We start from the raw sequence: 23,114 nt of genomic DNA, 5'->3' as shown, positions 1-23,114 counted from the left end.
CCCTCAATAGCAAGAATGTCCTTCCTCAAATTAGGAGACCAAAACTGCACACAATACTCCAGGTGTGGTCTCACTAGGGCACTGTACAACTGCAGAAGGAGTTGTATCACCTTATGTAGTTGCAACAAAGTACTGCAGATGATGGCTAATACACAAAAGAGACATAAATTGCTGGAGTAACTCAGCGGGTTAGGCAACATCTCCGGTGAACGTGAATAGGTGACATCGGAGCCCTTCTTCAGACTGATTCAGTCAGTCCCCTGACTTACTCCAGCACTTTGTGTCATTTCATTTTAACATAGGCGCTGATGCCGCTAATCTGCATCAGTGGGCCCTTCTTCACTGGTTCACACGGCTGTTGTTACGGCTCGCGTTGCAAATCCTAGCTGTCTGCTCTTCCTTTAGGCCACTGCCAATGACAAGACGCCCTCAGTCACCATGGGGCTCCCTCCCCTCTTTTCTGTTTCCGGTTCTAAGTTGTAGTTTGGCGGTGACTCCAAGGCAGAAGGAGGTGGTGGTGGTGGTGGTGGTGGGGGGGGGGGTGTAAAAGTGGCCGAGTGGATAGAGCAACGGGAAAAGGAGACGGCAGCGTTCGAGCTGACAAACCGATGGAAGAAGCGGGAGCTGGTGGGAGGGGAAGGACCCATACAGTGACCAAGCCTGTCCTGATGGTGGCAGCGGCACGAAGAAAGACCCCACGGACTACAACGTGAGCCGCAACAACAGCGACTTCAACTGGACTGTGTAGGAGAAGGGATCGCAGGTACACTTTGCGAGTTGGGCGAGGTCCATTGGAAGCCTGCGCTCTAAGCAGCTAGGGGGGTCGAGCTAAAACCAAAATCCGTTATAAAGCATTCCACTAAAATTGAAGGTTTACTGTATTTATCTTAGTAAGAAGTAGTCGCAAACAGCCAACAGCTATTACAATAATTAATTATAATAACAGGAAACAAACAGAGCACAATATACATTCTAGAGTTAATGTTATATAGGGATGTTGCAAAACAAAAGTCCAAAACAATGCAATTATTTGCAGTAGATTCTATATCCTAACATTATGATAGTTATGGTTTAGTATTGCTTCATTTAAGTGCACAGTGACAAATATATACATGGCTCTTCATGGTTGCTTAGTAATAGCAAATGTAGCAGTATATCGCCTGCTGCATGCGATAGAAGATAAAAGGAGCAACGTTAATTTCACCTGCTGTCACTTTGTCTCCAGCAGCCAGTTTCCCATTGATTCCATTTGCTTTTGTCACAGTGTAGGCTGTTTGACTTCCATTCTGCGTCTCCGCTGGGTGCTCCCTGAACGAGTAGCCATTCTCAGTCCGGGATATGCATTCAGCTGTGGCAGTCTGCTCTTTAAAATCTGCAGCAAACTGATGAGAAGCAGCCTCGAGGACAGTGTTCGAGGCCCATTGTGGTGCATTCGCCTCAGCCTTCCTGTCATCTGCCATTCTTCTTTGGTAAGATCACAACTGTAATTAGGAGAATTGTACTGGTTATTAACGATGACTGCTAACAATGCAGAGCATAATAATCCTTCACAGTCAATTTCACGTTCAGATAATTTACAATTTTCACTTTAATGATGAACACAAACAGATCAAATCGGAGAACCTCTTGCCGATGTAGCAAACACCATCAGAGATTGTTAGTGCCTTCAATAGAAGGGCTGCGCACATATCTTCATGAAAGCAACGCCTCATTTTTGCATCTATTTCACATATTCTCATCTTGAAAAATATACACGCTTGCTCACGCAAATGCATTGTCATGGTTAACTTTCACACAAGTAAATGATTACTCAGCAAATTCTGTTCCTCCCTAACAGCCCCCCCCCCCCCCCCCCCCCCCCCCCCCCCCCCCCCCCCCCCTTGTTCTCACTGCTTCTTTATTAGCATGTAAATGCACTGATCCACAGCCAATCTCTTTAAGATTAGAATGCTTAGTAAAAACTATAATGCTTCAAATAAGCGGGCTAAGCAGCATTTACATTTTATCCCCATTGCTTTGTTTTTAAGTAAAGTTTTGATTATGTCACAATATCTCTTGGTGGTTGTATGATAATAAACACTGGGAGATTATTTAATGAGAAGCTTCAATCCATCGTTAAATCCTTATCAGAATCCTTATCGTTTGAAATGAACATTCACCTAATTGGTAATTAGTGCACTGATACAAACATGCTTAAGGTTAAATCTGAAATGTGCTGGGATATCAGCAGAGTTACAGAGCTGCTCCTGACAAGTCACAAGTCACCCATCCAATTTACACATTGGGAACTGCTTGGATTAATCAGATAAGCAAACCCTGGGCTACATTGTGCAGAATTATTTGTTGAATCATGATGTATCATATATTGCCACCTGTTGGTAGGAACGATAAATGTAACAACATCTTTGATTCAATATGATAAACAAAATGAATAATGATGACTCATCGACAAGGACACATGGTATCCATCTAAGACCGCAAGAAATTGCAGCGAATTGTCGACGCAGCCCAGACCATCACACAAACCAACCTCCCCTCTATTGACTCAATTTTCACCTCCACACTGCCTCGGCAAGGCCAGCAGCATAATCAAGGACGATTCGCACACTGGCTGTGGGTGGTGTTGCCCCGGCGTCGGGAGAGCCCACTCAGCGGCTGGGCCACCTGGAACGGCCGCTTCCTGACTGGGGACCGCGGCTTCCGAAGCTGACAAGGCCGCGCCGGTTTGGAGCTCCCAGGCTCCCGATGTTGAAATCGGCGCCGCCCGCTCCGCTCCGCAGACCCGCAGCCCGGAGGTGTTGAACTTGGCGGTCTCAGCTCACCGGAGCTCCAGCGCGTTGCTCCAGCGCGGCGACCCAGGCAAGGCATCGCCCGCTCCGCTCCACGATAGCGCTCCAGCGCTGTGCCGCCACCGATGCCGAGGCGCTGGGCGGTCCCCACCAGGAAACGGCGCTCCACGCCCGCTGGTAGGCCACGAGGGCGGGTCGACGGGCAGCCCGGAGAAAAAGCTGCCTCACCGACCAGGTAGGGACCTAGAAACAAAATTGCCCCCTACCCCCCACATTTAAAAGTCCATTTCTCCAAACGGACGAGACGCAGGACTAACTAAAAACTTTTTTTAAAAAAGCGAATGTGCAGGCATCAATAATTACATGCGACAATTCCACTGCTGGTTCAGAATCCCTGCAGCTCCTGTTATTGCACGCCTGGAAATGCAAAAGGCAAAACTGGAAGCCACCATTAGACCCGCAGTTTGCGAAAGAGCTCCACAAAGAAAAATGTTCCCTTTGTCATCATTTAACGCAAACCTCAAGATAGGTTTTTATGAATGTCATTAAAACTTTCGAGGCGACTAAATAAAACTAAATCAACATTATGCATTCACTGCAAACACCAAAATCATTATGCGGCATGGTGGCGCAGCGGTAGAGTTACTGCCTTAGAGCGCCAGAGACCCTGGTTCGATCCTGACTACGGGTGTCGCCTGTACAGAGTTTGTACGTTCTCCCCATTACCATGTGGGTTTTTTCCAGGTTCTTTGGTTCCTCCCACACTCCATAGATGTGCAGGTTTGTAGATTAATTGGCTTCGGTAAAAATTGTAAATTGTTCCCAGTGTATGGTACAGCAGTTGCACCGTAGCGGATAGGAAGGCACTACAACGGGTGGTGAAAACCGCGCAGCACATCATCGGTGCCCCGCTCCCTGCCATGGATGCCCTCCACCGAAAACGGTGTCTGAGACGGGCCGGGAAGATCATCAAAGACCCCTCTCACCCTAACCATGGACTGTTTTTTCTCCTCCCATCAGGGAGGCGGTACAGGAGCCTCAGGTCTTGAACTAGCAGGATGAGGAACAGCTTTTTCAACAACACACTTACATTGCTGAACTCGGAGTCCCGTCGCTAGATATCTTTGGTCTCTCCATCCACATTGTTAACCAGTACTTTTCTTACTCTAATGTATGCTTGCTCTGTATTTGTTTTAATTCCTATCTTGCACTATGACTATGACCAGATGTTAAAATGCATTTCGTTGTACCTATACTTGTATCTGTGCAATGAATTGAATTGAGTGTGTAGGATAGTGCTAATGTACGTGGATCACTGGTCAGCACGGACTTGGTGGGCCGAAGGTCCTGCACAATATCTCTAAACTAAACTCATCTGAAAATAGAGCATTGACTAATTTAAAAAATCTGTTGCAGTCCTAAAATTCCATATTCATCTTCCATGTCATTAATTTACAGCCAACTCTCATTTAACACGTCTGCATGCGTGCAGATACAGAGGCTGCTGAGCAAGTCCTTCCTCACAACTATGAGCACTGATTATCTGGCCATTGAGTCTCAATCTAAATTCTCATCTCTCACTCTCATTCTGCACCACAGGTCTTCTCCCGTAAACCATACGTCAATTTCTGTCCTCAATTTCTATATAAAACTGATGATGCTTGCATCTCCTGTAATCAGGATTTCTGTGCCGATGATGTCTGTGTCGGTAAAGATTTTTGCTCTACCATTAATGTACACCAATAGATCTTATGAACAGTAATTGAAAAGAGAAACAAGATTAACTGGGGCCTTCCGTCGGTAGGTAAACTAAACCACCAGCTTTACAAAAAGGCTTCATAACGATCAATAATAAATGCTTGCATGCAGGATTTTGAATGAAAATGCTAAATGCTCTCTTTTGACTGACTATCCCTGGCAATGAAGCTGTATTTGCAAACCGCCTGGGATTGGGGTGATACATTTACATAGTTACTCAGAGACCAGATGTGCCTCAGTGTTTCATTTTAAGCAGCTGCACCATTAAAAAGGGGGTGTTTTTGAATGTTAGCTATATAATTTAAGCCCCAGTTTCTCAATGCAAAAAACGTCTGGCCAAAGGGGAGCTTGTCAATCTAGGGAACAAAGGGAAATTGCAACTTTGCACCATTTCTGCCGTGTGTAATTAATGGTTGACGCAATTCCTCAACAAAGGAACTGCAGAATAGATATTGCCTCCTCAATTCCATGTTGTTGTAGTTAAATAGATTAAATAACAACTTCCCAGCAAATGCATTTCAAAAAGAAAATGTTGATACTAATGCGCTCAGAATAAGGAAGCCATGCACCAGAAAAAACATTTTACCGGGATGCATCACAGCTTGGTTTGGGAACATCTCCATCCAGGGCAGCAAGAAATGGCAGCAAATTGTGGACGCAGCCCAGACCATCACACAAACCAACCTCCTTTCCATTGAAGGTACACAAAAATGCTGGAGAAACTCAGTGGGTGCAGCAGCATCTATGGAGCGAAGGAAATAGGCAACGTTTCGGTCCGAAACCTTTCTTCAGACTGATGGGGGGTGGCGGGGAGAAGAAAGGAAAAAGGAGGAGAAGCCTGAAGGCTGAGGGATGTGAGGAGACAGCAAGGGCTAAGACAATTGGGAGAATTCAAGTTCATGCCCGCAGGATGCAGATTCCCCAAGTGGAATATGAGGTGTTGTTCCCCCAATTTCCGGTGTTGCTCGCTCTGGCCATGGAGGAGATCCCGGACAGAGAGGTCGGATGGGGAATGGGAGGGGGAGTTGAAGTGCTGAGCCACCGGGAGGTCAGGTTGGTTATTGCGGACCGAACGGAGGTGTTCGGCGAAACGATCGCCAAGCCTGCGCTTGGTCTCACCGATGTAGATCAGCTGACATCTACAGCAGCGGATGCAATAGATGAGGTTGGAGGAGATGCAGGTGAACCTCTGTCGCAACTGGAACGACTGCTTGGGTCCTTGAATGGAGTCGAGGGGGGAGGTAAAGGGACAGGTGTTGCATCTCTTGCGGTTGCAACGGAAAGTGCCCGGGGAGGGAGTGGTACGGGAGGGAAGGGAAGAATTGACAAGGGAGTTGCGGAGGGAGCGGTCTTTGCGGAAGGCAGTCATGGGGGGAGATGGGAAGATGTGGCGAGTGGTGGGGTCACGTTAGAGGTGGCGAAACTGATGGAGGATTACTTGTTTTATGTGACGGCTGGTGGGGTGAAAGGTGAGGACTAGGGGGACTCTGCCCTTGTTGCGAGTGCGGGGATGGGGAGAGAGAGCAGTGTTGCGGGGTATAGAAGAGACCCTGGTGCGAGCTTCATCTATGGTGGAGGAGGGGAACCCCCGTTCCCTGAAGAATGAGGACATTTCCAATGCCCTGGTGTGGAACGCCTCATCCTGGGAGCAGATGTGGCATAGACGGAGGAATTGGGAGTAGGGGATGGAGTCCTTACAGGAAGCAGGGTGGGAAGACGTGTAGTCCAAATAGCCATGGGAGTCAGTGGGTTTATAGTGGATGTCAGTCAGAAGTCTATCACCTGCAATGGAGATAGTGAGGTCAAGGAATGGTAGGGACGAGAGAGCTAGATAGGGCTCTTAAATATAGCGGAGTCAGGGGATATGGGGTTAGGGAAGGTAGGAGGTACTGATTGGGGATGATCAGCCACGATCACATTGAATGGCGGGGCTGGCTCGAAGGGGTGAATGTCCTACTCCTGCACCTATTGTCTATTGTCCCAGAGAAAACCCATATAGATCACGGGGAGAAAGTACAAACTCGGTACAGACAGCACCCGTGGTCAGGATCGAACCCGGGTCTCCAGCACGGCAAGTGCTGTTAGGCAGCAACAGAACCGCTGTGCCACCGTGCCGGCCCTTTGATCCTCAAGCTTTGCTCCAATTCCAGACTGGGAAATAAACGATCTATATTTGCATTGAATTCCATATGATTGTTTTGTGGTTGAAATATATTTTCTAAAAATCTGGGGATCTTCTGAGTTATTTTCGCCTTCTAGGACCTTCAATGCCATTATATCTATCTATACATCACTAAAACTGATCTTGTGCTCTTCCGGTTTGCGTGGTTTTTCAATTTGCGCAAAAACGGTACACGATGGCGCTATGATGTTTCGCCACCTTATTTACCATTCCCCTGTGCCTAAGTGCAACAAGTTTTATTCCGACTGATGGTATAGTTTAAAAGTTATTTAGGTTTAAAAATCCTAAAATCGTGCATGTGCAGATTGGTCCCCTCTCCTGCCTGTCACCGCTAGGAGCCACACTTTCCAGTTTTTTATTTGTAAAAAAATTTGAACACCATGTATCATTTTCCTTCCACTTCACAATTATGCACCACTTTGTGTCGGTCTATCACATAAAATCCCAATAAAATACATTTACGTTTGTGGTTGTAACGTGACAAAATGTGGAAAAGTTCAAGGGGTATGAAAACTTTTGCAAGCCACTGTATAACAAACAGCAGAGCTCCCAGCACAGATTCCTGCAGAACTGCACTGGTCACAGACCTCCAGCCTCAATATTGTCTTTCCACCATAATCTCTGTCTTCTAACAGTGAGCCAGTTATGGAGGCCTACTCGGACTGACCTTGGGCCCCATCGCAGGGTGAGGACTTACATCGGAGTTAATCCCTTGCCTGGGATCACTCCAACCGTGGACTTTACATCGGGAGCTCCCGGTCTCGGGAGAGGCTGTGGACGTCGGGAGCTCCAACATCGCGGAAGGTTCGACCAGCCCCGACGCTGGGTCCGATCATCCGGCGCGGGGGATCTGACATCCCCCCAATGCAGTAGCTGATCGTCTCGACGCAGAGGGCCCACTGCCAGCCACGGGAGTCAAGATCATCCCATCAACGGAGGGCTCGAGGCCCCCGACCGCGGGAGAGCAAAGGGAAGAGTTTGAACTTTTTTTTGCCTTCCATCACAGTGAGGAATGTGGGGGAGTCACTGTGGTGGATGTTTATGTTAAAATGTGTTTTGTGTGTTCCGTTGCTTTTTATTTGTTTGACTGACTTGGCAAAGGAAATTCCTCGTATGTTGCAAAACATACTTGGCTAATAAAGTATGATTATGATTGTGATTGTGAATCCACACAGCCAAGTCACTGTTGACCCGTGCATCTCAATCTTCTAGATCAGCCTACAATGGAGACTTTATCAAATGCCTTACTAACATCCATGTGGACAACATCATCCACTACCCTACCTTCATCGATCATCTTCGTCACCTCCTCAAAGAAGGTCAGTTAGACATGACCTGCCATGTACAAAGCCATGCTAACTGTCCCCAATAACCCATTCTCTTCCAAATGCGGGAAAATCCTACCCTAAAGAATCCTCTCCAATAGCTTCCCTACCACTGACACGATGATCATGAGCCTATAATTCCCATGGAATCTCACTCGTTCCCTTCTTAAATAAAGGAACGGCATTAGGATTTGCAGGTGGTGATCAGCAAGCAAGTGGTCCTGCGTTGGAAATTTCATTTTTAGACCTCTGCAAATTGGAAGAAATATAAATTGATAACAAAATCACCAAAACATCTGGTTTTAATGAGCCTTTGAGAGTTCCAACAGTTCAACTCACACACCGAGGCAGATAAACCAATAAAGGAATTGTGAAAAAGGAAACCGTCAAATTAGAAAGAAATAAAGAATTATGTTTATGTGTGTCTCTGCATGTGTGCGCGTCTCTCTGTCCGTGTGTGTGTGTGTGTGTGTGTGTTTCTGCATCTCCCTGTCTGCGTGTGTGTGTGTGTATGTGATAAGGTCGTAAATGATTGGAGTAGAATTAGACCATTCGGCCCACCTTTCAATCTACTCCGCCATTCAATCATGGCTGATCTATTTTTCCCTCCTAACCCCATTCTCCTGTCTTTTCCGCATAAGCCCTGACACCTGTACTAATCAATAATCTATCTATGTCTGCCTTAAATCCACTGACTTGGCCTCCACAGCCTTCTGGGGCAAAGAATTCCACAGATTCACAACCCTCTGACTAAATCAATTTCTCCTCATCTCCTTTTTAAAAGAATGTCTAATTCTGAGGCTATGACCTCGAGTCCTAGACTCTCCCACGAGTGGAAACATCCTCTCCACATCCACTCTATCCAAGCCTTTCACAATTCGCTAAGTTTCAATGAGGTCTCCCCTGATCCTTCTAAACTCCAGCGAGCACAGGCCCAGTGCCGACAAACAGCCATCATAGCCGTGGAAGAATGGGACAAAGGAGATAGGATCAATGTGCTGCCAGCAGAAACAAGGCTAGATTCAATTACATTGAAAGGTTATGAGGAATTGCAGAAATAAATAATATCATTAGAAGGATACTACATCATTAAGTGGTAGTCCTAACATTGTGCACACCCTGATTCATTTTTGTAGCGCAAGTGAAGCAATGTTTTGATAATTGGGTGAAGGTCGATGAGTATCCATTTCTGTGAGGCTGCTGGGGGACTGGAGCAATGCCAATTGCTGTGCTGGTTGTAACACATAGCAATTAATGTGCTGGTTGTAACATATGGCAATTCATGCCTTTTTTCCTTTTTTGCCACAAATCACTGTTCTTTACACATTAATGACAGTGGTTACATTATATGGGTGCATTATTCACCACTAACTTCCATCCAGCACTCACATTCACCAGGACCATTTCCGACATCTCCCTACCCTTTCTAGACCTCACTATCTCCATCGCATCTACTGATCAACAACTACTACAAACCCACTGACTCCCAGGGCTATCTGGACTACACTTCTTCCCAACCTGCTTCCTGCAAGGACTCCATCCCCTACTCCCAATTCCTCCGTCTACGCCGCATCTGCACCCAAGATGAGGTGTTCCAAACCAGGGCATCGGAGATGTCCTCATTAATTAGGGAACGGGGGTTCCCCTCTTCGACTATAGATGAGGCTCTCACCAGGGTCTCCTCTATATCTCTTAGCTCCGCTCTCACTCCCCATCCCCCCACTCGTAATAAGGATAGAATCCCCCTTGTTCTCACCTTCCACCCTACCAGCCATCGCATGCAACAGATAATCTTCCGACATTTTCGCCACCTCCAACGGGATCCCACCACTGGCCAAATATTCCCATCTCCTCCCCTTTCGGCTTTCCGCAGCGACTGCTCCCTCCGTAACTCCCTGGTCCATTCGTCCCTTCCCGCCCAAACCACCCCCTCCCCTGGTAAATTCTCTTGCAACCACAGGAAATGCTACACGTGTCGTCTTACCTCCCCCCTTGACTACATTCAAGGACCCAAGCAGTCTTTCCAGGTGAGGCAGAGGTTCACCTCCAACCTCATGTATTGCATCCGCTGCTCTAGATGTCAGTTGCTCTACATCGGGGAGACTAAGCGCAGGCTTGGCGATCGCTTCACCCAACACCTCCGCTCAGTTTGCATTAACCAACCTGATCTCCCGGTGGCTCAGCACTTCAACTCCCCCTCCCATTCCGAATCCGACCTTTCTGTACTGGGCCTCCTCCATGGCCAGAGTGAGTCCCACCGCAAATTGGAGGAGCAGCACCTCATATTTTGCTTGGGCAGTTTACACCCCAGCGGTATGAACATAGACTTCTCTAATTTCAGGGAGTCCTTGCTTTCTCCCTCCTTCCCCTTCCCTTCCCAGACAGTAGTCTCCACCTCTTCTTTCTTCTTTCCTCCTACCCATCCCCACATCACTGAAGAAGGGTCTCGACCCGAAACGTCACCTATTCCTTTGCTCCATAGATGCTGCCTCAACCGTTGAGTTTCTCCAGCATTTTTGTCAATTTTTCAAGCATCTGCAGTTCTTCCTTAAACATGGGTTCCTTATACTCAATTTTCCAGTGGATGTTAGGGATAATCTTTATTTCATTCCTGACAGCATCGCTTTGTCTCACCGCGATGTACAGGGAACCACATTGGGAACACCGGATGTGGTAGGTTCGTCAAAATGAGAGCGTTGGTGATGATTTAGTTTAGAGATACAGCACAAAAACAGGCCCTTCAGCCCACCAAGTCCGTGCCGACCAACGATCCCCGCACACTTACACTATCCTACGCACACTAGGGGCAATTTACAATTATACCAAGTCAATATGTCTTTGGAGTGTGGGAGGAAACCGGAGAACTCGGAGAAAACTCACGCAGGTCACGGGGAGACGGTAGGTACAAAGTCCGCGCAGACAGCACCCGTAGTCATGATTGAACCCAAGTCTCTGGCGCTGCAAGGCAGCAACTATACCGCCGCTGCGCCACCATGCCGCCCTGTTCTTCCCTATCATTTTCACCAAAGTGATCAATTATTTAGATGCTGCATTTATTATTCATAGGAATCTGTCACAAAACAATGATTACATTTGAAAACATCATTCAGAGGCTGAAAAACATTTTGCAAAGCTCCAATATTTTTTTTTTAAAAAGCCAACATTAAAGATGCAAGGAATTTGAAAAAAGAGTCTCTTCTGACCTTAGTCACACAGAAATTGGCAACCTACTGAAATGTTCCACCTTGTCTGCTGTCATATTCTATATCTGTGCAACAGTCTCATCACTTCATGGTCTGTCCTAAACTTGCAGTCAAAGATCCACAAGGTGAGTTTGATTAATGAATCAATTTTGTACACTGTGAAGTGTGTGAATAGGTGTACAGTGTAGATAGGTATCCGATGATTAGCATGGTTGGCTGGTGGGCCTGTCACTGTGCTGCATGACTTTAACTCCATTTAGTTTATTCTCGCATTTACCGAGGTACAGTGAAAAGCTTTTGTTAAGTGTACAGATCCATGATAAGGGAATAACGTTTATTGCAAGGTAAAGCCAGCAAAGTCCAGTCAAGGATAGTCCGAGGGTGGCCAAAGAGGTAGATAGCAGTTCAGCATTGCTCTCTGGTTGTGGTAGGATGATTCCATTTCATTTACTTTAACAAACATCTGATTTAAAACAAAACACTTGAATTAGGACGATTCCACATGGGGACTTTCTATTACAAACATTCTCTCTTGCTTTCTCTACAATTTTTGGGACAGCATTTCCATAGACTTTCCTTGTAACAAAAGCCTTTGTCCTTTGTCCTACACAAACTGTTAGCTAAGGTAGGTGTACAATCATTCTTCAACACGGTAAATAACACCAGACTGATTCCTGGGATGTCAGGACTGTCTTATGAAGAAAGACTGGATAGACTTGGTTTATACTCTCTAGAATTTAGAAGATTGAGAGGGGATCTTATAGAAACTTACAAAATTCTTAAGGGGTTGGACAGGCTAGATGCAGGAAGATTGTTCCCGATGTTAGGGAAGTCCAGGACAAGGGGTCACAGCTTAAGGATAAAGGGGAAATCCTTTAAAACCGAGATGAGAAGAACTTTTTCACGCAGAGAGTGGTGAATCTCTGGAACTCTCTGCCACAGAGGGTAGTTGAGGCCAGTTCATTGGCTATATTTAAGAGGGAGTTAGATGTGGCCCTTGTGGCTAAGGGGATCAGAGGGTATGGAGAGAAGGCAGGTACGGGATACTGAGTTGGATGATCAGCCATGATCATATTGAATGGCGGTGCAGGCTCGAAGGGCCGAATGGCCTACTCCTGCACCTAATTTCTATGTTTCTATAAACAATCAGCTCCTCTGTCTTACTAATGGGTTTGTCCCACACGTTCTCCCGAGTTTCCCCTGATTCACACTCGGAGAATTACGGTAATAGTCGCTCGTGGGTACTCGGAGCTCTCGTGGACATTTTTTCAACATGTTGAAAAATCTTCACGAGTCTTCCCGCGTTTCCCCGAGTACCTGCCGTTAGCGTTACGCGCTGCTAAGAGACGTTCCCGAGCTCCGACGTACCCGCAACGTACATTCTACGTGCTTACCACAAGGTTTTTTTAAACTCGGGAGAGCTCTTGGGTAAACTCGTATAGTAGGACAGGCCCATAAAACTGAGAACAAAATTGTTGCCCGGATACCATTCAATCAAATTAACAATCTGTCTCCTGTACGCCGACTATTACACCTTATTCATCCACAATGGTGGTTTTGTGGCCAAATGTAAAGTTGTTATAGCAGTAGGCAAACTGTAGTAGGTCTAGGTCCTTACTAAGGCAGGAGTTGACATGCATCATAGCCAATCTTCAAAGAACATCATCGCCTCAGATGGTCCCTGATGCATGTCGCCTTAGTCTTCTTGAGCACTGGTTTTATTGATGTTCTTTTTAAATGGGTGGGAACCGCAGGCCTTAGTAATGAGAGGTTGAAGATGTCTGCAAAAACTCCAGCAAGTTGGCCAGTGCAGGTTTTAATAAAGCCAGCAGCATCCTGTGCGTTCACCCTTAAGCAGATCCTTGCAACTTTGGCCTTGGTGACTGAGATTACAGTGGCATCGAGGCTATGGGAGCCCCAGAAGGTACATCGATGTTCTCACTTTCAAAGTGAGCATTGAACGCATTGAGCTCCTCTCAGATTGATACCTAACTGTCACCCGATCTATTACTTGGTTTCACCAAGCGATGGTGTCTCACCAAGGAAGGGATGGCATTAATTAAAATCTTGGAGATTCTGTCATCTCTCATGTGGCTAGGATGAAAACAGCCACTTGGGAAGAGTCAAAATGAAGCAAAATAAATGTTACCAAATGTTGCATTTTTCACAAAACTCAGCATCTCTGTCGGATGTAAGAAGGAACCGAAGATGCTGGTTTAAACTGAAGACAAAATGCTGGAGTAACTCAGCAGGACATGTAGCATCTCTGGATAGAAGGAATGGGTGACGTTTCAGATCGAGACCCTTCTTCTCGATGAAGGGTCAACCCGAAACGTCTTCCATTCCTTCTCTCCAGAAATGCTGCCTGTCCCGCTGAGTTGCTCCAGCATTTTGTGTATATCTCTGTAGGATATCATCTCTAATTTGTACTGTATCATAATTAATATCAGAAATGTCTGTAAATGCTGGTTTGTGTGGGTATCTGATTATCAAGACTACAGCAACACTGAGCTACCTATAGGGTGATTTCACGAAAGGTCACCGGGGCGTAGATCCGCACCCACGTGACCGAAAATTTAAACTGGAGTACACTTGGTACTTCCGGTACATGTTAGTGAATGGGAAAACACGCACTTTCACACCCGTTAAAAACATCGAAAACGGCCAGTTTTTGAGCTGCAATTTACTGTGCCAGTCGGGGTGACCGTGAGGCACAACTACCTAAATTTACAGTCCAAAAAAAAGATAGAAACTAAGGTAAATTCAAGAGGGAGCTGAAGGTGCAAAACCAGCGGAAATGCTTATCGGACATTTGTCGTGGAGATTTAAAGATCCAAAATATCGGGAATTATCGCGTTTGCTCGCTGCATTTCATCAAAAGTAAGGCATTATTGACTTTTTTTTATCTTTATTCATTTGTTATATGAAGAGTTTTAAAAGTGAAAAATCCGTCAGTAAAATTGCAAAATCGCCCATGGTTCTCAGGTGGGTTTTAACATGCAAAATGAAAACGCTTCTGAAGCTACATTTACCATTTAAATAATCGTAAACTATCAATGCGTTTTGAAATAAATTTTACTCAGATGCAAGCTAAGGAATGGGATAATTGTCAGCTGTTAGTTGGACAAAATTAGGACATTTTATTATTTGCCAAAATATATTTCTCAATGTTTCTTGTTTAAAGCCTGCACAATCACCCAAATAAATAAATAAATAAGTAGTGTGGATGAATGTGCTCCAGTGACCTTTCGTGAAATCACCCTATACTGTTAGTCAATTCCCCACCCACCCAACTTCAGAAATAACTTGAACTGATGTTTAAATTAAGAGGCCCATTGTGTGTACTTTGTATACAAAACACAAAGAATTTCACTGTACCTTAGTTTAGATTATTGTCACGTGTGCCGAGGTACAGTGAAAAGCATTGTAAGCCGAGGTACGTGACAATAATGTATCATCATCATCATCATCCAAATTTGCAGCTCACCATTACAATCATAATCAACTCGGTGTCCAAAGAAATCAAGGCAATAAGCGAAGTGCTGAAAAAGTATATCCAAAATCCCCGATAATCATCTAATCATAGTGAGTAACTCAAGCTTTGAAACATGAGCTATTTTTAAATAATAGAATGCGCACAACTATTTTGGTGGAAAATTCTCTGGATCTTCATTGATGACTGAAAATACCTAAGTGCGTTAAATCTGACTCGCACTTCCTCAAGCTAGTTTCTTTCCGTCTACATCAGCACTTGCAGTTTAAAAGGAGAATTCATCCAGTAACCTAATGGCTTATCTCCCAAATTGGGTGATGAATTATCAGGACTGAGTGATGCAACATCACTGAGTTGCATTCAAGGCAAATTTGTGGAATTCCCTGCCACAGAGGGCAGTGGAGGCCCAATCACTGGATGGATTAAAAAGAAAGTTAAGATAGAGTGCTAGGGTCGAGGGATATGGGGACAAGGCAGGCACGGGTTATTGATTGGGGGCGATCAACCATGATCACAATGAATGGCGGTGCTGGCTCGAAGGGCCGAATGGCCTCCTCCTGCACCTATTTTCTATGTCTATGTCAAACATTTGAACAATAATCAGAAACAGATAGGGCGGCACGGTGGCACAGCGGTAGAGTTGCTGCCTTACAGCGACAGGGACCCGGGTTCGATCCTGACTATGTGTGCTGTCTGTACGGAGTTTGTACGTTCTCCCCGTGACCTGCGTGGGTTTTCTCCGAGATCTTCGGTTTCCTCCCACACTCCAAAGCCATACAGGTTTGCAGGTTAATTGGCTTGGCGTCAATGTAAATTTGTCCCTAGTGTGTGTGTGCAAAATATACATCTTCTAGATGCGCTGGGACACATCCTCAGTGATGTGATCTGGGGTCATCGTGGGTTTTGGGTCTCACAACATCAGACACCCTCGCTCAGGCGACCCAGCCAGGGTTGATCAGGCCCCGACTTGTGTCCCAGCAGCAACCGCCCACGGATCAGCCATCTTAATAACCACTCTGCAGGGGTTGGGAGACTCTAGTGCGTGGAGGGACTGGGCTCTGTGGGGTGAGTCCTGGCCGGGCTCCTCCTGCGTCACCAGGTTCAAGGCCTGTGCGCTGCACCTCTTTCTCCTTCTCAGAGCATTTCATATGTGGATAGTGTTAGTGTGCGGGGATCGCTGGTTGGTGCAGACTCCGTGGGCCGAATGGCCTGTTTCCGTGCTGTATCTCTAAATTATAACTTGTATTTAATATTTTTTATTATTTTATACAATTTTTTAACAAAACAGAACAAAACAAACAAAAAAAAATAAATAAAAACTAAATAAATTACAACTAATCTAAAATAATGCTTTGCCCTCTCAACATTTCTAGTCAAGAATCGGTCATTATTTTGAAAGTGTCGTTGGGTTGGAGATGCTTTAGATATTTCTCACTCTAAGCTGCCTTTGGGTAACACACCATTTCTATATCAGGGATGTACCAAATGCTATCTTTCACACTTCAACACACCCTTTGGAGCTTTGTGGGACAACCTGTTCTCTGTCCCAAGAGAACCTAATGAAGGTCAATTAGTTCTTCCTGGTGTGAATAAAATATCAAAATTAACTTTCTGCAAACAAATCAATGTAAATGGAGAATCAGATAACATGTAAACTGCTGCAATATGGGCACATTCTGATGTACCCGGATCTGATTACACAAAAGGATACAATGTGTTTTTACTGCTATATGGTATAGCCTTCATTGAATAGCTCCAAAGACTGTTTACTGGGAGGAGTACAAAATATAATGTTGAGGTTGCACTAAGGTTAGAAGGTCATATGTGATAGGAGCCGAATTAGGCCATTCGGCCCATCAAGTCTAGTCCGCCGATAGACATAAAAAGCTGGAGTAACTCAGCGGCATAGGAATGGGTGATGTGTCAAGACTTCTTCAGATCTGGACCCGAAACGTCACCCATTCCTTCTCTCCAGAGGTGCTGCCTGTCCCGCTGAGTTACTCCAGCTTTTTGTGCCTATCTTCGGATGAAACCAGCATCTGCAGTTCCTTCCTACACAAGTCTACTCCGCCATTCAACCATGGCTGATCTATCTCTCCCTCCTAACCTCATTCTCCTGCCTTCTCCCCATAACCCCTGACACACGTACTAGTCTTTAAAAAAGCCATCTCGATGTTTACAGCATCAATTGGTTTTGACCACTGACGTTTGCTTATTTTTGTCATCAAAGGTTTCCCCTTTGGTGAAAGTGATTTACATTCATTTTGGACCTCAGCTCATCCTTTTGTGGGCTTGCATTCTACGATTTTAAATCAAAGAGCTGGGTGGGGAGGGAGGTGGTGGTTCTCCTAAGTGGAAAATTAGAAAGTTAAAGAGAAAGGACAGCGCAGAATTGTAGAATAGATCTGATGGGATCAAATTAGGTAGCGAGTGATATGGATGCCTTGGAACTTGAAGTGTGTAGGAAGGAACAGCAGATGCTGGTTTAAACCGAAGATAGATACAAAAAACTGGAGTAACTCAGCGGGATAGACAGCATCTCTGGAGGGAAGGAATGGGTGACCCTTCTTCAGACTCTATCTGAAAAAGGGTCTTGACCCAAAATGTCACCCATTCCTTCCCTCCAGAGATGCCGCCTGTCCCGCTGAGTTACTACAGTTTTTTATATCTATCTTGAAACTTGAAACTGTCCACCTTCTCTACAGCAGCTCTATTGATGAAGACAGGGTTGTGTTCACCTCCTCAGGTCAACAACCAACTGTTTCATCTTGATGACGTTAAGGACGAGGTTATTGTCCTGATACAATGTTCTCAAACTCTTCCCTGCACTTCACCTCATCATTGCTGCTCTGGCCAACATCAGTGGTTTCATCTGCGGTTGTAAAGACGGAATGGCCTTTGTATGTGGTCACACAACCATGTGTGTACAAGGAGTAGAACAAAGGACAGAGAGCGCACAACCCTGAAGGGGCACCAGTTAAAATTATCATTAGATTTCAAAGCAGCTGCCTGGCACTTCCTGGCATCGGAACCTTCTGAGCTCCTTCAACAAATTATACAGGCATGTTGAAAGCATAAAGTCTAGCTTTATGAATGTAGCAACTTACAATCAACATGTCCTAGACTTCCAAAGACATGCTCAGATACTATCTGCCCTGTGTGGTAGCTTTCACCGTAAAGCTCCTAAATGTAACTCAGCAAAACTCTTTAGATCAATATTTGAGATGGTAACCAATTTAAAGGATGACTTGAGCATGAACATAACTGTAGCCTAACACATGCAAAGTGTTAACACTGACCCAACATCAATGCCATGCTAATGTAAAGCAGGACAAACAACTGTAACAGTTTTCTCTGGAGGGCAAGAACAGAAAATACTTTTATTATAAAAAATATATTATTTTTTATTCTCTACCCACAACACTAACCAAAAATTAAAGTATTGAACATAATGTGGCATCTGTGATAAGAATGACATTTTTCTCTTAGATTTCTCAGATTAGTCCAATTTCTGAAAATTATATGAAGAGATATTAAATTAAGATTAAAGCTCATGGACATGCATAATCAGACATGGCACATTTTAATGTGTTTTTATTATTATGATTAGACTTCAACTGGTGAGGAGTGAGGTGAAGTGTGATTTATTAGTTTCTGCTTAATGCTAAAAAAACTTAACGGGGAAATGATTTCAATCGTTAAATATTGTCTTCTTATGGTTGCCTAATAAAGAACTATAACTCTTGCTTATCACAATGTAATTTAAATAGGCAGGCACATGGGATGTTGGACAAGCACAGCCTCTGTTCCTTCAGCAAACATGGAAATTCATATTCAGGATCCAACGTTGAACTGACTATAACACCCAAGATGGAATCCCAATACAAATCAATAATGCACATCAGTTAAAACTGATAGAGAGAATATTTCCACTCGTGGGAGAGTCTAGGACTAAAAGTCATAGCCTCAGAATTAAAGGACATTTCTTTAAGAACGAGATGAGGAGGAATGTTTTGAGTCATAGGGTGGTGAATCTGTGGAATTATTTGCCATGGAAGCAAGGCTGTCGAGGCCAATCCAGTGGTTACTTTTTAAGGCAGAGATGGATAGATTCTTGATTAGTACGGTTGTCAGGGGTTATGGGGAGAATACGGGAGATGGGGTTAGGAGGGAAATATAAATCAGCCATGATTGAATGGCAGAGTAAACAATGGGCTGAAGGGCCTAATTCTGGTCCTATCACTTATGACCTTATGACCTAAAACATTGTATGGCAGCTGAAAGCAGTTAGCATTCTAGCGTAACTGCCCCAAGGCAGATACAAGTGGAGCTATCATACATGTAGAGGTGAAGAACCATGTGGAGGATAAGTGCAAGGCTTTAGCTCAAGAGACTTCAGCACAGAGGGTAACAGTAGGATAAGGTACAGCCTGTGTTTGTTAATTATTTCATAAATCTTCCATTGTCTAGTGTGGTAATGCCCCTGTCCCACTTAGGAAACATGAACGGAAACCTCTGGTGCCCTTGCCCCACGGCCCAAGGTATCCATGAGGTGGCTGGAGGTTTTGGTCACTCTCCCTAATGGTTGAAAGTGGTTTCCGCGTGGTCGAGGCTTCTTCTAGGTTGCTTCGATTGTTTCAACAAAATCAAAACCAGCCTCGACTAAAAATAGGTTGCTGTTTGGTCGAAGCCAGTGGAGTAGGGTCACTATTTACTTCCAGGCAGTCAAAGGCAATCTCCTTCGCTGACCAGCCATTTTGATTAGCTCATTGGAGTTTCACGACCTAGAAGACCCACCCAGATGAGGCTTTGTCAATATTAGAGGGAGAATCATGGATGAGGCAAAAAGAAGACAAATCAGATATTCAGATATAGCGGTGCGGTCGATCACATGGACAGATTGGATGAAATGGACAGAAAGTTGGGATAATAGAATGTAGTCCTTATTCCTGTAGTGGGAGGTAGCACAGCCAAGCTTGCTGTCAAGGGCCCATCAGCTTCTCTAAACCCATAACCCTTGCATCCCCCTCTCTCTCCATCCCTCTCCCACCCAAATCATACCAGTTTCAGTCGTCTTGTTGAGTCTCGTTGTCTCTTCTCGTTTTCACCACCTAGGCCACAGCTAACAATGGCCCGTTTTCTTTATCATCGTTACATTTTTGCATATCTTTCATTTGTTTGATATCTCTCTACATCCCCGTCTATATCTCTCGGTTCCCTTTCCCCTGAAGAAGGGTCTCAACCTGAAACGAGCACCGCGGATCCATCCAAGAGAGGAGATGGTGGCGGGCGGGCGAGGATGGGCCGTGTGAGTGCTGGAGATCGGACGAGCCCATGCCGCCAAGAGAAACAAGGGGGGGGGGGGGGGGGGGGGGGGTGTCAAGAACAAAGAGGGACCATTGGGACAACATTCAACACTTTGTAACTTTGAGGACCTGTACGTGGCATCTCTTTGCATACCTTGTGCATGGTGTGCAGAACAAAGTTGTTCACTGTGACGTGTGACAATAAAGTATCATTCATTCATTCTTAAGGCCATGTTCATAAGTGATAGGAGAAGAATTAGGCTATTCGGCCCATCAAGTCTACTCCGCCATTCAATCATGACTGATCTATTTCTCCCTCCTAACCCCGTTCTCCTGCTTTCTACCCAAGACCTTTGACACCCGTCCAAACACTTTGATACTTAGACAACAGGTGTAGGGGTAGGCCATTCGGCCCTTCGAGCCAGCATCGCCATTCAATGGGAGCATGGCTGATCATCCACAATCAGTTCACCAAATGTTTTTTAAAGTCATAATCAATTTGTATTTATTCTCCCCACATTCCCATCAATTACCCACACACAAGGGAATGGCCCAGGTGTAGCACAAGTATGTATGAGTGTGTGAAGAACACTACACAATTTTGATAGAGATTTTTGTTTGGAGGAGAAGAATGAGGTCCATGAATTGGCCTTTTGCTGCTCAACCAGCAGGTAGACAAGAGAGCAATTGTAATCATGTATTGTCTTTCTGCTAACTGCTAAGCATGCAAGAAAAGCTTTTCACTGTACAAACCCTTTAACTGTTGTAATTGCATCTGCCACCTCCACCTACTCTGGCAGCTCATTCAAATTAACCAGCATCTTCCATTCAGAAAAACCTAACCCATCGATCCCCTTTAAATTTCTTCCCCTCACCTTAAACCTATGCGCTCGAGTTCTAGACTCCCCGGACCCTGGGAAAAAGATTCTGTCTATCGATCTCATCTGTGTCCCTCATAATATTAAAAATCTTTATCAGGTCCCACCTCAGCCTCCAACCTCCGATCCCAGCCTATCCAATGTCTCCTTCCAACTGCAGCCCTCCATTCCAGGCACCATTCCGGTGATTCTCTTCTCCACTCTCTCTGTTGCTACCACATCCTCTCTGTGGTGTGTGACCAGAATCATGGATAGCACTCAAATGTTTTGTGCAGCTGACATCCCAGCTCTAACTCTCAATGTCTCAGCCTGTGAAGGCGAAGATGGTGGTGCTGGCTTGGATGGCCTACTCCTGCACCAATTGTCTATTGTCCATTGTCAAAGATACCAAATGCTTTCTTCACCACTCTAGCTACATGCGTTGCCACTTTCAAGGAGCTCTGAACTGGCACACCACGTTCCCGTTCCACATCAGCACCTCTAATGTACCTGTGTAGGAAGGAACTGCAGATGCTGGTTTACACTGAAGGTAGACACAAAAAGCTGGAGTAACTCAGTGGGGACAAGCAGCATCTCTGGAGAGAAGGAATGGGTGAGAGCCTTCTTCAATTGCTGCCTGTCCTGCTGAGTTACTTCAGCAGTTTTGTGTCTATCTTCTAACGTACCTATCATTTAGAATTTCTGTCCAATTACAGCTGGACTTCCCATTTGAGTCTTTATTAAATTCCATCTGCCTCTGTTCTGTCCAACTTTCTACGCTCTATGCTCCACTGTATCCTCAGGTAACTTCTACACTATCTATGACTCTATTCATGGTTGTGTTTTATGAAAACGTAATAGTCAGATCAGCAGTCATTTACATACATTAAGCAAAGGTCTCAGCCCCAATTGTTGCCACATGTTACAGACTTCCAGGGAGAAATGCCACCATCCACCAATACCCTCAACCTCCATTAACCATGATGTCGGCTGACTATCTGTATAGTTCCAGTCAATGTTGTTTTATTGCAGATTTCTAGCCCCTGCTGAGAAAAGTGACTTCATTCATTTGAATGAATAGAATTAACAGTGGGGCAACAAGATAATTATTAGATCATTTGCATCTGTTCAGAATAATTGATTTTCAATGTTTAAAAATATTTGTTATGTTCAGTCCTTAGGTTTTGTTTATTCATTTGCACTAATTTTAAAATGTTAATTGTTTGAATGATAGTAATCAATTTTGAACGTTTAGAAGTTTCCTTGGCTTTTGTCAGCTGGTAAAAGTCAGGGATTGTGCTTGGTCAGCTGTGGAAGTTTCTTCCAGCTGGTTTGTGCGCAGAGCTGACTCTGCACTCCCCCCCCCCCCTCCCCCCACCAAGATGATGACAATATATCACTCAAAAAAAAAGATGAGGCTAAATAAATGCACCAACTGCCGATGGTTGATCTGCAAGTGAGAATCACATCATTGGGACTTTATTCCTTGGAGCGCAGGAGGATGAGCGGTGATCTTATAGAGGTGTATAAAATCATGGGAGGAATAGATCGGATAGATGCACAGAGCCTCTTGCCCAGAGTAGGTGAATCGAGGATCGAGGAATGCAGGTGCATGGTTCCTTGAAGGTGGAGTCGCAGGTCGATAAGGTGGCCAAAATGGATTTTGACGCATTGGCCTTCATCAGTCAGAGTATTGAGTATAGAGGTTGGGAGGTCTTGTTGCAGTTATGTAAGACATTGATCGTGCGTTTAGTGTACTTTTTGGTCAGTTCTGGGCACCACGTTATAGGAAAGATGTTGTCAAGCTGGAAAGGGTACAGAGAAGATTTACGAGGATGTTGCCAGGACTCGTAGGTGTGAGCTATAGGGGGAGGTTCTATTCCTAGCTATAGGAGTAGGCTGGGATTCTATTCCTTGGAGCGCAGGAGGTTGAAGCTTGATCTTATAGAGGTATACAAAATCATGAGAGAAATAGATCCGGTAGATGCACAGAGCCTCCTGCCCTGAGTAGGGAATTTGAGAACCAGAGGACATAGGTTTAAGGTGAAGGGGGAAAAGCTTTAATAGGAATCTGAGGGGTAACTTTTTCGTACAAAGGGTGGTGGGTGTATGGAACAAGCTGCCAGAGGAGGTAGTTGAGGCAGGGACTAACCCAATCTTTAAGAAACAGTTAGTACATGGGTAGGACAGGTTTGGAGGGA

At 45.0% G+C, this 23,114-nt stretch overlaps 1 protein-coding gene across 1 annotated transcript in view; it reads right to left on the bottom strand.

Annotated features, from left to right (window-relative positions):
• LOC129698573 (microtubule-associated protein 2-like) overlaps nucleotides 1-23,114 on the bottom strand; it is a 384,661-nt gene that overhangs the window by 90,504 nt on the left and 271,043 nt on the right. Inside the window, 1 exon segment of the mRNA XM_055637661.1 lies at nucleotides 1,205-1,481. Coding sequence (XP_055493636.1) covers nucleotides 1,205-1,460 — 256 coding nt within the window. The 5' untranslated portion in view covers nucleotides 1,461-1,481.

The sequence above is a fragment of the Leucoraja erinacea genome, chromosome 7 (assembly GCF_028641065.1).
Source record: "Leucoraja erinacea ecotype New England chromosome 7, Leri_hhj_1, whole genome shotgun sequence".
Lineage (NCBI taxonomy): Eukaryota > Metazoa > Chordata > Chondrichthyes > Rajiformes > Rajidae > Leucoraja > Leucoraja erinaceus.
The sequence above is the reverse complement of the archived record's forward strand: the minus strand, read 5'-3'. Positions and strand labels throughout refer to the sequence as shown.